Raw genomic sequence first — 15,141 nt, 5'->3', positions numbered from 1 at the left:
AACAAAGTCAAAATAGGCGGCAGAAATGTATTCCTCTGTTATTCCTCCTGGAAATATAGAAATAAATTGACACTTGCTCTTGCAAATTGTCAAAAGTGAAGTCAAGAAAACCCTGAAGATCAGGTGATCAGGTTCCCAGCTTTTATTTTATTTATTTATTTATTTATTTCATTTATTTCCATGAGGGATAACAGAGGGGGTGAGACACATTTACTAAACAAGATTTCAGAGCGTTTTATTATCCCTTTAAATAAAAACTTTGTGCAAAGAAAATGGAAAATCTATTGTAAATAATTGCAAGTGTCGGATGCAGTCTAGAAATCTCTCTGGGGGGCTTGGCGATGGGGGCGTTCATGTTGCCCCTTTTCGGTACCCACTTTCCCTTCTTCACAAGTGCTCATTAGGAATCAGGCAGGCGGTCCGGCGTCTTGTCCTCACATTGCCCCCCATTGTGTCTGTGCCGCGCCCGGCCGCCCCTCCAGGTATGAAACCAAATATTGTCCTGACTGCTTTCAAGAACTTAAGTGCCGTATCTGCAAATTACGGGGATCGGCCTGAGCCTAGTAAATTCTTATAACCCCAATACACCTAAATAACTATAATAAAAAAAAAAACTTTGCAACTTTTTTTTTTTAAACCCTTTTACCGTATTGTGTATACAGCTCCTATGCAGAACTATGTGTTGTCATAAGCACGGACTATAGTCACTGATCCTGTAGTCATTCATGGAGGCTGCTGTTAGGCACAGTGCCCACGTCAAGCTCCAACCAGGGCGCTGTATATCTACTCAATGGTCTCGCCCAAGGTTGGCTGACTGATGACATCACCATGCAGTCACTGTGCCATGACATCATCAAGCAGTCAGAGAAAGAAGTTAATCTGCACCCCCGTTTGTTTTAGCTGATTCGTCATTTTTAGCCCCCCAATATCGCTCTCCTTCATTTCTCGCAGAAGTCGCACCTCGTTTTTACTAGTACAAAGCTCCTTATCTATTGTAGCAATTTAGCTGAATGATAAGAAGTGAGCTGCCTGCAGCCGCCACCAGGGGGAGCTCATCGCATACAGAGTTAGCATTGAGTTGAATGCACTGGATGTATGCAGTAAGCTCTCGAGCTCCCCCTGGTGGTGATTGGAGGAATAATGTTCTCATTTCTAGCTATACGGGAGATTTGGAGCTCTGAATGACATAAAGATATGAAAAATTAATGTCTGGAGCGTTAGGTAGCGTTTTTCTGTTCTAGTGTCTTCATATATAACCATTAATAATTTATTGATCTAGTATTCAACAACCATGAAAATAATTTCCTATAGGATGGTGGAAATACAGAAACGTCAGTCTGCCCCGTATCGATTTGTTCCCTTTTCGGGATGATCTGGAATTAAGTTTTCCGCTACCGAGAAGGAGAAAAGTGAAGTCTTTGTACACAGAAGTCTCTTAGGAGTTAAATATCCTCGTCTTCATCTCGACTTTCTTGAAGGAATATTTCTGGTTCGTCCTCTTGTCGGTCAGAATGTACCAGGTGCCCCAGTAAATGCCGCTCGTCACCCCGCTGTATCGCCCCTTGTGATACTTTCCGTTCAGATTGGCGGCCAGACAAGTGTCGAACCACCAGCCGGAGCCGTAGTACGTGCCGCAGTTCCCCGATGGATAGTTATCGTTATCGCTGTCGTACGTGGTGAAGTATTTATGGTCATGGTTGTAGTTTCGGCTGTAGCTGAGGGCGTTGCCGGCATTGCCGTGGTATTCCCTGGCCGTCAGTCTGTACTTGTTCTGTTCGCTGGCGACCTTGAACTTCCTGTAGACGGCGTGGCGTTTCACCCCGTACCAGTCCTCCAGCTCGATGCGCAGGGTGTGATGTCCCAGCCTGGTGAGACTGTGCAAGTGTTCGTTACCCAACCAGTGTTCCCCTTGGAGGGCGCCGAACCCTTGTCTATAGTCTTGCCACGTGCGGTTGAAATCTACGCCGCCGTCCTGTCGGCGCTGGAAAACCGTCCAACCTCCTCCATCGGTGATCATATCGCAGTAAGCCTGGAAAAGATGTCACCAAAAATATTCAGAGCTTGTAATTCTGGGCAAATAGCTTCCAACATTTTGGTAGATGGGATGATATTGGAGGACCGAAGGGAGGATGAGTCATATCGACATAAAACTGTGCCATCCTATTATTAGAGGATAATAAGGACTACTATCCCCTAATAATAAGGACTACTAGCCCTTAATATTAGGATGTAAGGACTACTAGCCCCTAATATTAGGATGTAAGGACTACTATCCTCTAATATTAGGATGTAAGGACTACTATCCTCTACTATTTGGATGCAAGGACTACTATCCTCTACTATTAGGATGTAAGGACCACTATCCTCTAATATTAGGATGTAAGGAACACTATAATGTTAGGATGTAAGGACTACTATCCTCTAATATTAGGATGTAAGGACCACTATCCTCTAATATTAGGATGTAAGGACTACTATCCTCTAATATTAGGATGTAAGGACTACTATCCTCTAATATTAGGATGTAAGGACTACTATCCTCTAATATTAGGATGTAAGGACCACTATCCTCTAATATTAGGATGCAAGGACTACTATCCTCTAATATTAGGATATAAGGACTACTAGCCCCTAATATTAGGATATAAGGACTACTATCCTCTAATATTAGGATGTAAGGACCACTATCCTCTAATGTTAGGATGTAAGGACCACTATCCTCTAATGTTAGGATGTAAGGACCACTATACTCTAATATTAGGATGTAAGGACCGCTATCCTTTAATATTAGGATGTAAGGACCGCTATCCTCTAATATTAGGATGTAAGGACCGCTATCCTCTAATATTAGGATGTAAGGACCACTATCCTCTAATATTAGGATGTAAGGACCACTATCCTCTAATATTAGGATGTAAGGACCACTATACTCTAATATTAGGATGTGAGGACCACTATCCTCTAATATTAGGATGTGAGGACCACTATCCTCTAATATTAGGATGTAAGGACCGCTATCCTCTAATATTAGGATGTAAGGACCACTATCCTCTAATATTAGGATGTAAGGACCACTATACTCTAATATTAGGATGTGAGGACCACTATCCTCTAATGTTAGGATGTAAGGACCACTATCCTCTAATATTAGGATGTAAGGACCGCTATCCCCTAATATTAGGATGTAAGGACCACTATCCTCTAATATTAGGATGTAAGGACCACTATCCTCTAATATTAGGATGTAAGGACTACTATCCTCTAATATTAGGATGTAAGGACCGCTATCCTCTAATATTAGGATGTAAGGACCGCTATCCTCTAATATTAGGATGTAAGGACCACTATTCTCTAATGTTAGGATGTAAGGACCGCTATCCTCTAATATTAGGATGTAAGGACTACTATCCTCTAATATTAGGATGGTGCAGTTGGATTTTAACATGCCTCATCCAGGGTTGGCTTATTCCCTATTCAAAATGCATGCACGCTCAGCCCAGAGGCGAGTGCATGGGTATGGAGGAACTGGGAGGAATAGCTGTCGGACAAACCCATGGTCAACAGCTATTTTCCATTACTATAGGATAGATGATGACTTTCTGACCACTGGGCCCAAGAATGGGCTCAGAAATCGCCTGTCGGAATGGCGCAGCGTCCGCGCATGCACAGGTTGGAGCAATGGCCACGCCTGTGTGCCATAGAGAAAGGTCATTTCAGAGTCCTTGTGGTCGGACCCCCACCCAAGTTTCCACCTACCCTACAGCCAAACTCAGCCGGACTTTCCACCCGTCGGTGCGATGAGCCCCTGTACCTCAAAAGGCTGCCTGGTTGCAATAGGCTGAATGGTGTAGATCCCATTATCATGGATCCCCTGTTTGTAGATATCTGCGCAGTCTCGGGGAAACAGTCTCTCAGGTTTTTCTGAAGATTCCGCTACCAACGAGAAACAAGAGAAACGAAGAATCAATTCATGGGCGGGAAGAAAGGAGAAAAGGAGCTCCCATCCTTATAAGCGTTATTATAGCCAGAAGTGAATCTTTTCCATCAGTTTGCGCTGATTTCTTCAGTAGTAGATCTCTACAGCCGGCAGAGGTTTTTGTTAATTTTTTTATACAGAGATCTAAATCTGCGCAGATACCATTTTGTCTCCCTGCAGCCACCACTAGAGGGAGCTCAGGAGCAGGCTGCAGACAATGTATAAACAGTGTGCTGGGAGCTCCCTCTAGTGGTGGCTGCAGGCAGACCGGATTTTATCACTTAGCCGCATAAATTATGAAACTAATCATCACAATAAGGCTATGTTCACACGTTCCTGATTTCCCTCCTTTTTTTTCAGGACTAAATACCGCAGCTCTTGGCAGAAAACGCAGGTCCTTTTTTTGGTGCTTTTTTGGTGCGTTTTTTGATGCGTTTTTTTATGCGTTTTTTTATGCAGTTTTCTATGCAGAGTCTGTGTGTTTTCTAGGAAGTTTTTTAGGGTTAAAATGGCTGAAAATACCCTAACCCTACCCCTAACCCTACCCCTAACCCTAACCCTATTGTAACCTTAGTGGAAAAAAAAAAAATTCTTAATTTTTTTATTGTCCCTACCTATGGGGGTGACAAAGGGGGGGGGATCATTTAGTATTTTTTTTATTTTGATCACTGAGATAGGTTATATCTCAGTGATCAAAATGCACTTTGGAACGAATCTGCCGGCCGGCAGATTCGGCGGGCGCACTGCGCATGCGCCCGCCATTTTGCAAGATGGCGTCGCCCAGGGAGAAGACGGCCGGACGGACACCGGGAGGCCGGGTAAGTATAAGGGGGGGAGATGAGGGCACGGGGGGGCGTCGGAGCACGGGGGGTGGCATCGGAGCATGGGGGGGTGGCATCGGAGCATGGGGGGGTGGGATTGGGGCACGGGGGGGGGGGGGGCAGCCACACTGCAGCGGTTCTGCACCACAAACCGCAGAAAACCCGCAGATATTTTTTTCATCTGCGGGTTTTACTGCGGGTTTGACCTCACAATGGAGGTCTATGGGTGCAGAACCGCTGCAGTTCCGCAAAAAGAAGTGACATGGTACTTCTTTTTTACCGCAGCTATTCAGCGCGGCTTTTTTCGCGATTTTCCGCAATGTGGGCCCAGCAGCTCCTGTTTTCCATAGGGTACATTGTAATGTACCCTGCATGGAAAACAGCTGCGGACCCGCAGCGGGAAAATCGCGGCGATTCCGCATTAAAAAAAGGATGGTGTGAACATGGCCTTACAGGATGGTGGTCAAAGAAGACTAATATGCATTGGAAATCTGAATGAGTCGCACGCGGTGCTGTCACACACGAGGGTCTTTTTCGTGAGTCACTTTTACTCTCACCTGCTGATCCCATGTTTCCCGCACTCTTCAGTACATGCGGCATTTCCTCCTTCGTCTCAAGGGTCCGGAGATGTCGACTTTCTACAAAAAAATACTTTTTGAGTGTGAAGGCAAAAATAAAGCACAGGGAATAACTGGGTGAGCAAAAAAATGAATTATTCCATATTATTGTCCGCACTTGTCCTAAAATTTATTTGCTCCAAAGTAGACAAATGCAAAAAAATGTAACAACTTTGCAGATAGTTTTGCTTGAAAGTCTCCTTCCATTTTGTGTCTACAGCTCTTATGCAGAACTATGCCTCAGCAAACAAGTAGGGAAGGATAGAAGCGAGTGCGACCTCAGGATCAGACTACCAAGGGATTGTTTGTAGTCTGTCACCATGGAGACAGGAGATAAATTAAGTTTTTATTATTAGTCTTTATAAATAAATAAAAAAACCTCAATCATTTCTATGATTTTATTTTTACCGCTGTTCTAAGGCCCCGAAATCGCTGATTTGGGAAATGATGTGGACGGAGCCAACAACCCCCTCTGGGCGTCTCCTAAGAAGTTTCCAATTAGTTCAGCTTTTTGTCTGCAATTTCTTGATGATGTTTGTGAAGGGGCCGTAGTGCACATGGCAGCGATGGCTCGAGCTCTCCCCATAGGTCGCCCTCCTAATAACGCTGGACGGGCAAATGCACAGCACTAAGCTAAAGCCAGGGGGGATCGTGCGGGGAGCGGGGGGATTGTGCGGGGAACGGGGGGATTGTGCGGGGATCGGGGGGATTGTGCGGGGATCGGGGGGATTGTGCGGGGAGCGGGGGGATTGTGCGGGGATCGGGGGGATTGTGCGGGGAGCGGGGGGATTGTGCGGGGAGCAGGGGGATTGTGCGGGGAGCGGGGGGATTGTGCAGGGAGCGGGGGGATTGTGCGGGGAGCGGGGGGATTGTGCGGGGAGCGGGGGGCACGCAGGTTTTTGTTTAGTGGAGCCGGGACGGTCACATCAGAAAGCTGGTGGCAAAACGCTTCCAACTCCGGAGGACGTCAGCGCTAGGGGGGCTCGTCGGAGCATCAAAGACCGGACAGCATTAAATGAGCCGCACAATGAGAATTTCCCTTTTGTTTGTATTTTTCTCCTTCCACCTCAATAACTCGCACAAAATCCCAAAGGATTAATGGATGTGATACTGATAACAGAAGAACCATCAAATGGGCAGATAATAAGATAGATAAATAGGTTGAAAATAGATAAATAATAGATGGATAGATAATAGATATATAATAGATAGATATACATAGCTAATGGATAATAGATGATAGATAGCTAATAGATGGATAGATGATAATAGATAGATAATAGATAGATAATAGATATACATAGCTAATAGATGATAGATAGATAATAGATATTAAACTCACTGCTCGTACCATAAAGAAACCTTAGACTTGCTGCTCGTACAGTAAAGAACCCATAGACTCACTGTTCATACAGTAACACATCCTTAGACTTGCTGCTTTCTCAGTGAAGAACCCTTAAACTCACTGCTCGTACAATAAAGAATCCTTAGACTCACTACTTGTACAGTAAAGAATCCTTAGACTCACTGCTCGTAAAGAACCCTTAGACTCATTGCTAGTACATTAAAGAATACTTAGACTTACTGCTCGTACAGTAAAGAATCCTTGGACTCACTGCTCGTACAGTAAAGAATCCTTGGACTCACTGCTTGTATGGTAAAGAATCCTTAGACTCACTGTTCATACAGTAAAGAATCCTTAGACTCACTGCTCGTACAGTAAAGAATCCTTACTCACTGATCGTACAGTAAAGAATCCTTAGACTCACTGCTCGTACAGTAAAGAATCCTTAGACTCACTGCTCGTACAGTAAAGAATCCTTATACTCACTGTTCATACAGTAAAGAATCCTTAGACTCACTGCTAGTACAGTAAAGAATCCTTAGACTCACTGCTTGTACTGTAAATAATCCTTAGACTCACTGTTCATACAGTAAAGAATCCTTAGAGTCACTGATTGCACAGTAAAGAATCTTTAAACTCACTGCTTGTACAGCAAAGAATCCTTAGACTCACTGCTTGTACAGTAAAGAATCCTTAGACTCACTGCTAGTACAGTAAACAATCCTTGGGCTAGCTGCTCGTACAGTAAAGAATCCTTAGACTCACTGATCATACAGTAAAGAATCCTTGGAATCACTGCTCGTACAGTAAAGAATCCTTAGACTCACTGATCATACAGTAAAGAATCCTTGGAATCACTGCTCGTACAGTAAAGAATCCTTAGACTCCCTGCTCATACAGTAAAGAATCCTTAGAATCACTGCTCGTACAGTAAAGAATCCTTAGAATCACTGCTCGTACAGTAAAGAATCCTTAGAATCACTGCTCGTACAGTAAAGAATCCTTAGAATCGCTGCTCGTACAGTAAATTACCCTTAGACTCACTGCTCATGCAGAAAAGAACCCTTAGACTCACTGCTTGTACAGTAAAGAATCCTTGGAATCACTGCTCGTACCATAAAGAATCCTTGGAATCACTGCTCGTACCATAAAGAATCCTTGGAATCACTGCTCGTACCATAAAGAATCCTTAGACTCCCTATTATATAGATACATAAATATAAGGTATGTACACACTGCAATTGCAAAACTAAGACAAGAAACTCATGCAAGTATAGAAATAGATGATAAATAATAGATAATAGTAGATTTTTGCCGCACATGGCGCTGGGTGATGTGTTTTCCACCTGCAGTGATCTTTCCCGGGGCCGCCTGGTTATTGCTCGGCCGTGTGACCCGCCGTTTCTTGCTTCTCGTTGTGTTGCGGTGTCTACAATGTAACAAGACTTCTGCACATTGTATCATTGTGTTCACGTCTCCCGACCTCCGGGATGGGTGATTGAGGGTCTCCACCAGCAGTTGGTTCCAGGTTCCTGCTCCCAGGGTCCTGACTGTGCACCCCGGCCCTGCTTCGCAGTTTGGAGGTGGAAGCCTTTCATCTGTTCCCTCTAATGATTTTTCCGTATAATTAATGACTCTTTTCAGGATCTCACAGAAGCCGCTCGCTTTGTCTCCTCAAAGGCAGCAGAGTCCATTGTGCGGCGATGTCTATGTACGGATAGTGCCGGTAATTGGCTGCGCTTCACGTTGGCAAAGAGCAGAACATAATGGCCCTATTGGTGAACTACAGATCCCATAATGCTTCTTCCTCTGAGAGCTTCACGACCGAGCAGCTGCATGCAGACTTACATCACCAAACACAATGCTGAACATCGGATGGAGTGGTGTAAAGCCGCCACCACTGGACTCTGGAGGAGACGTGTTCTGTGCAGTGATCGCACGTCTCTGTAATCTTCGCCTCCTTCCTTCTACTCTTCTGACCATGATGTGCTATGAAGTTTCCACAGTAGACAAGTCGTGGCTTGGTGATTCTTGCTCCGAGTGACGTGTGGCTTGATTTGTTCCAGATTTGATATATTTGTTCTTCTTGCCATCCATGGTATTGATGACATCCTTGTCCAGCACTACATTTCGAAGGTGTTGATTCTTCTTCTGTCTTGTTTCTTTATCATCCAGGTTTCGCATCCATATGTTACTGCAGACCAGACCTATGTAGGAGCGGTGTCTTTGTCACCAGTGAAACGTTCCTCGAGTTGAAGACCTTGACCAGTGACTTCATGGGTGATTTGCCCATAACTATTGTCTTTTGACCTCCGGTGTCGTCGCTGCATCTTGAGTTATCATCGATCCTTGTAGGTTGACGTCCTTCACATCTTCCAGTTTGTTGGCGTCCATCTCGAATGTGTCCCGGTCATACCTGGCAGTAGTCAATCTCTTTGTCTTCTTTGCATTTATTCGGGACCCCACTCATCAGCACCATTGACCTCTTTACAAGAAGAATAAGAACTGGAAGAAACAGACGCATTGCAAATGAATTACAGGCTGAGCTCAATGATGTCCAACCAGGGCAGGTCTTCAGCATGGACTGGTCAGGATGTGAAGTCGCTGTCGCATCTTCTTCCAAGACTACATGATGAATTTGATGGAAGGTGATGAATATTTCCTAAATTACTGACCAACAGCAGCCGGGTTCCATGTGACAACCATCAGGGACTATTCGCCTCCTGACAATGTTTTTGATCTTTCCGGATTCCTCAACCAGATGAAAACTCTTAATTCTCCCTTTACCTCTAATTCACCCCTGAGATGATAAATGAAGGTGCGGGCACCGCGGCAGATGTGCCGGACCCTGCAACGGACAAGCTTGGGTAACACTAGAGTCCATCCATCCTGCACATCCTGTGTCTGCCACGCTCCATCTGCGGATTTATGAAGATCGCGCTCATAAGGAAGAAAGGCCACAGGTTCCCCTGGTGGGATAAGACTTTAATGCCGCAGGGGGAAAAATGCATTATATTTCGAATAACTCGGAGGCCGGGAGAATTCTTGTCTTGGAGCATTATAAGAACCTATAAATCTGCAGTTTGGAGAAGTCGGCGTCATGACAGAGGTCTGTAGAGGAGAGCTCAGCCACTCGGGGCAGAATGGAGATGATTAGGGGAGAAACCACGGAGCTCCCCATGACAAAGCGACTGCGAGGTGACATGACATATCTAAATGGAACAGATTCCGAAAACATATTCCCTTTATGAGGTTCTCATCCCAAAATTCATATTAGAAACATCTGATAAGGTTAGAGTCGGCAGAAGGGGGGTCCTTCATTCAGGACCCTCGGCCATAACCAGGATGCAGCTCTCGGCACGCCCAAACATTGCTCCCAAAGCCAACTGTTGTTAATGAGAACTGTGCAATGCCTCATTCCTCCTGCGGAGGCGCCGTTGGGAAATTACACATCTACTGAAGGTTCCTTCGCAGATTATTGACAAACTCTGGGGGTTCCAACAGTGTTACACCAAGTATCGGACTGTCAGAAATGGGCAACCCCTGAAATAACAGCTCTGCTGGTCTGCCCGCCATCTTCTGTGGATAGACTGCACTGGCGGCGTGGGATTGAAGCAGGGAAAAAGAACCCCCAAACTTAAAGGGGTGGTTCAGGACAAAGATGATGACTTAGGTGATCAATATCAGATTGGAGTTGGTCCGACAACAGCTGGTAACAGATCTTCTGCTACACCCAGGTGGTTGTCAGAAGTTCACGGTGCACAGGTCCATACGCCATTTAGTGGCCATTCTCGTGTACTGCAGCTCAGCTCCGATTAAAGTGAATGCGATCTGAGATGCACAAGATTGGCCGCTCCACAATGGCTTTATACATTGTGTTCTTCTGCCATCATGAGACCTGTAAACGACTGATTGATGGGGACACCCCTGATTATTAGGATCTAATCTTAAGGTTCAGGCATCGATATTTTAGTTCTGGACAACCCCTTTAAGAGCCAAGATAAAGCTCCGGGTCATAATCCAAAAGGTTTCAGGGCAGATCCTTATTGGTCACTAATTGGAGGTGATTTTGGCATGTTTTGGCCATTGTTGCGGGACCACATGGATGATCCATCAGGTATTCCCGGCTGAATGCTGCGGGACACGATCTGTAGAAAATACTTCCTCCACTTTCCAGCCTCCGGATGAGGCGCGCCAGGGCGGTAGAGCCGCGGCTTCAATAACTTATTTGAACTCTTGCCTAAACAATTGCCTCGATGACGCAAATCTTTCCAGCCTCCGTTTCCTCTTTTGGCCTCGTTTTCCTTCTAAACGCTTTTTAACATTAAATCCCGACATTCAAAAGGGGGTCCGCAACTCAAAAGTTCACAGCGGCGGCTGATGTCATAGAAACTCCTGAGACGCTCAGAGGGGATTCGAGGTAACCGTCATCCCCAACAATAAAACGATTCAGTGCGACTTAGGATGGAGACGCTCAGACAGGAAGGGGTTAAGTCATTAATTGGAGACCACAGCTAATGAACAGGGCGACAGACAGGGGGGGGGGGGTAGAGGTCAATGGAAATGACCCAGATATACTGTACGTGAAGTCATTGGTTACTGTGTGTATAAAACGCCCAAACCATAAATATATCTATATATACAGTGCTCAGCATAAATAAGAACACCCCAAAAGATTTCTCAGAAAACATTTTCTGTAAATGTAGGCCATTGAGTGCACTTTGTCACTTCCAAACCCCCAAAAGTAATTTTCCTAACAAATTTATTCTGCTCCATGTTGCAATAAAAAAATTAGTACATGCCTATGAAAGTCATAAGAGCAAAGCTAAAGTTTATTTAAAAAAGACTTGAATTAACAAGAAATCATAAACAAATCTAATTTTATTACAGCAGACCCATAACAGGGTGTTACTTAACAAAGAAAACCCCATTATAGGGTGTCAGCGATAGCACCACACGGAAGAGAAATGTCACAATGTCACCTGAGGAAGCAAAGCATCTTTTTTTGTAACGAAAGTTATATTCTTAAACGTTACTTTTGTGTTATGGGTTATAAAACTGTTGTAGGAAACTCGGTCTTGTCAAAAACTTTGAAAATTGTCCTTGTGTTTGGTTACAATCTTACTTTTCAAAGGGGGTGTGCTTTATGCTGAGCATTGTATATAAAGACACACATATGTGTATATATATATATATATATATATATATGTATATTGCAATCTTCTGTTGGTATATAGCTATAAAGATTTGAAAGACCTCGATATGGCGACATTAAGACTGGAAGATCCAATACTTCTGTGCATTAAAGGGGTGGTGTGAATCGCTGCCACAAATCTCAGTATCAAGCCTTGTCTTGTCGTAGTCATATGACACAGCTATGTGATGTGACGTCCGCATCCAATCACCACCGACATCGGGGGAGCGGCACCGGTCCAGACAGAACATATATTTATTTTATTTTATTTTTTTATGGCCATTTTAGCTGTTAGGAAGGGTTTGTCCAGTAGAGGACAACCCCTTTAATGCACAGATGTGTGGGGTCTTCCAGAAGAGCCGTTCTCCGCTCAGTATGGGTAGAACTACATCGTTACATTTACTAAAAAAAAAGTTGAAATTTGTGCTACAAAATCTGGAGACTTTTTTTTAAAATAAAGAATGCGGAGAGAAATCAAGTACAGCGTCGCGAGGTCCGATTGGGTCATTACAGGTCATAGTTCACTGTGTTAAAGGGGATTTGCTCTGAAAACAAATGACCACCCATCCACGAGACGGATAATTTACTAATCAGGGGGGTCTAACTGATCGGACTCGCACTGATCGGCAGAATGGGAAACTTTTATTCCCAAAGGCAGGCACCTTTATCCCAATCACAAAATGGACCGATCGGTCAAACGAATGGACCGGTGAGTCAAATGAACGGACCGCCGTTCTATTCATTCTTTACGCGGCTGCCAGAAACAGAAAGATGACTCTCCGTTTGGAAAGGGTCCCATTCTGTCCATGGGTGTGGGTCCCAGAGGTTGAACGCCCACCGATTAAGTGTGAACTTCTGTGGAACGTCGACATCCTGGGCATCTCCGGTGATTCCTAGTGATTGCACTGGGGGACCAGTAATCACAAGAGACGCTCAGAATGCTTCATATGAACAGCAGCTGAGGAAGTACAGGCAGCACGGTGGCTCAGTGGTTAGCACAGCAGCCTTGCAACGCTGGAGTCCTGGGTTCAAATCCCACCAAGGACAACATCTGCAAGGACTTTGTATGTTCTCCGTGGGTTTCCTCCGGGTTCTCCGGTTTCCTCCCACATTCCAAAGACGTACTGATAGGGAATTTAGATTGTGAACCCCATCGGGGACAGCGATGATAATGTGTACAAACTGTAAAGTGCTGTGGAATATGTTAGCGCTATATAAAAATAAAGATTATTATTATTATTATGCACCGCACTGGATCAAGCGACATACATTGTACACACAGATCGTGCAAGTGTTTGATGTTGCAGAAGATGTAGGAAACTCTTGGGATTAAGATTTCCTTTACTGGGATTAGACTGCACACAAGATAGGATGTCTTAGAGGAGGAAGAGGTCTCATTAACCACGGGGATGAGCCAGACAGATCACTAAGGGTCTTTCACACATTCGCTATCTTTCACGTTAGCAATAAAAAAACAGTCTGAGGGACATCAATTTCTGTGATCAGAGTTCAGAGTTTCATCAGTTTTTCTCGGATGAAAACCAAAACTGATGAAGGTCTCACCAGCTTCTCCCACCAAACAGTCCTTGAAAAAAAGACAGCACACGGGTGTCATCCAAGCGATGTCTGATTTTTTGGGGGGCTCATTCAGACATCCGTGCATGTCGGTCCAATCTCAAACTGGCCACGGCTCTCACAACCGGAGCGTGACAGCTTCATATATTTCTATAAGGCTGTCAAGTTCGGGTTGGAAGACCTGAGACAGTCCATGCATGGTGGTCCGAGATCGGACCGATGTGCACGGACGTCTCAGTGAGCCCTTTCCCTGACCCATAGACTTGGATTGGTGATTTTGATCCAACACTCTTATCACATGCCTGTGAAAAATTGGCTTATAAATGAGCCCCAAGTATGGAAACCTGAAGACCCCCTAGATCAAGAGATGATAATCCAGTATAAGTGACCCAGGTGTGATCTTGGGCATCTCCAACTCGCCAAACTCAACATCTATCCTCTACTCACCCCAATTACAAGTCTGTAACTTTGACATTTCGTGAGGAACCTTCCAGTCATTAATCCTCTGAAGGTCCCATTGCCACCACCCCTCACTTTAATGGAATCAAAACATGTAACTGCTTTCTGAGGAATCATTCTCTCGGATTTTGGCTTTTCTATAGGTATTATATGAAATTATTACCATCCTACATTTCCCAAAAATTGTCCCCAATTTCCAAGGACTCACCTAATGCGGAGAGCTTTTGGACAGACTCGTTGCAAGGGAGTTCACATCCAGACAAGATCCCCAAGAGGAGCGCCACCAGGGAATTGAGCCTGTCTTCCATCTTGCTGAGGTTCATCTTGCTTTCCTCCTGTAACTTTTGGAACAAGGAGGTCACAGATTGGAGATTCGATTCCAACAGAGTCAACCTTTCTCCGACACTCTTGGGTTTTGAATTTTGAGGTTTGGCGTTCCCTTCCGTTCCGGACTGTTTGAGGGTTTGCTTGAACTCTTGGTTCCCTTCTTGTTGGATCTCCTTCAGTTCTTCAGGAGTAGGTTGCTCATCTGGGAGAAGAAAATGCAACCTGCATCCGTAAGGTCCATCACAGTTGGCATCCACAGGTGGCATGGCTACAAGATGCTCGAAGCAACCCTGGTCATCTCGCCCCTCGCTGCAGTCAGGATTGTCAGCTGCCTCCACATCTGGTAGGAGCAATAGGACTACAACCCATAGCATCTTCTGGCAAGACATTATTCCCATCGCCGCTGCTCTAGGACTCTTCCCTATCCCCTCAGTCTGCATCTTGCATGCACCAACTGGAAAAAAAAAAATAACCTGTGCAAACTCTCTTCACTTTTTTTTTTTTTTACAGGTTGGGCAATGTCCCTCTGTACACAACCTTTCACAGGCTGGGAAATCCTCTGAAAGAGCTTCAAAGCAAATGAAGATAGTGTGTGTGTGAGGCATGTACCAGGGCGGAGGGGGCTCAGGGGGATGAGGGGAGAGGAGGGACTGGAAAAGTCTCAAGTAAAGAACACTTGAAACTATGATTAGCATCTCGCAGCCCATTGAAGAGCAGCCTGGTTATGTCTGGGTGAATGACCCCTGTCTGATTATTAGTATTGTGTGCACCTTTTGCCTGCGAAGACTTGACTGGGAAGGGTGGATTCCCGGGTGCAGGGAATATCC

The 15,141-nt window shown here is 44.9% G+C and overlaps 1 protein-coding gene across 1 annotated transcript; it reads right to left on the bottom strand.

The window, feature by feature from the left end:
* Nucleotides 1–1,224: 1,224 nt before the first annotated feature.
* On the bottom strand, nucleotides 1,225–14,912 carry LOC138647094 (fibroleukin-like). Its single transcript, XM_069735906.1, has 4 exons — nucleotides 14,196–14,912; nucleotides 5,355–5,435; nucleotides 3,812–3,933; nucleotides 1,225–2,029 (listed from the first exon to the last, which is right to left on the bottom strand). Exons 1-4 carry the CDS (start codon nucleotides 14,752–14,754, stop codon nucleotides 1,436–1,438), a joined length of 1,356 nt encoding a protein of 451 aa, XP_069592007.1. The 5' UTR covers nucleotides 14,755–14,912; the 3' UTR covers nucleotides 1,225–1,435.
* Between the last annotated feature and the right edge of the window lie 229 nt (nucleotides 14,913–15,141).

The sequence above is a fragment of the Ranitomeya imitator genome, chromosome 8, assembly GCF_032444005.1.
Source record: "Ranitomeya imitator isolate aRanImi1 chromosome 8, aRanImi1.pri, whole genome shotgun sequence".
NCBI lineage: Eukaryota > Metazoa > Chordata > Amphibia > Anura > Dendrobatidae > Ranitomeya > Ranitomeya imitator.
Note: the sequence above shows the minus strand (reverse complement) of the source record. Positions and strands in the feature narration are given on the sequence as shown.

What these genes read in the sequence shown, in the direction of transcription:
- LOC138647094 (XM_069735906.1), bottom strand. Translation starts at nt 14,754, where the DNA reads ATGCAGACTGAGGGGATAGGGAAGAGTCCTAGAGCAGCGGCGATGGGA. An exon ending in CCAAAAGCTCTCCGCATTAG is followed by an intron (nt 5,436 to 14,195) that starts GTGAGTCCTTGG and finishes ATTTTTTTGTAG; the next exon opens with AAAGTCGACATCTCCGGACC. An exon ending in GGGAAACATGGGATCAGCAG is followed by an intron (nt 3,934 to 5,354) that starts GTGAGAGTAAAA and finishes TCTCGTTGGTAG; the next exon opens with CGGAATCTTCAGAAAAACCT.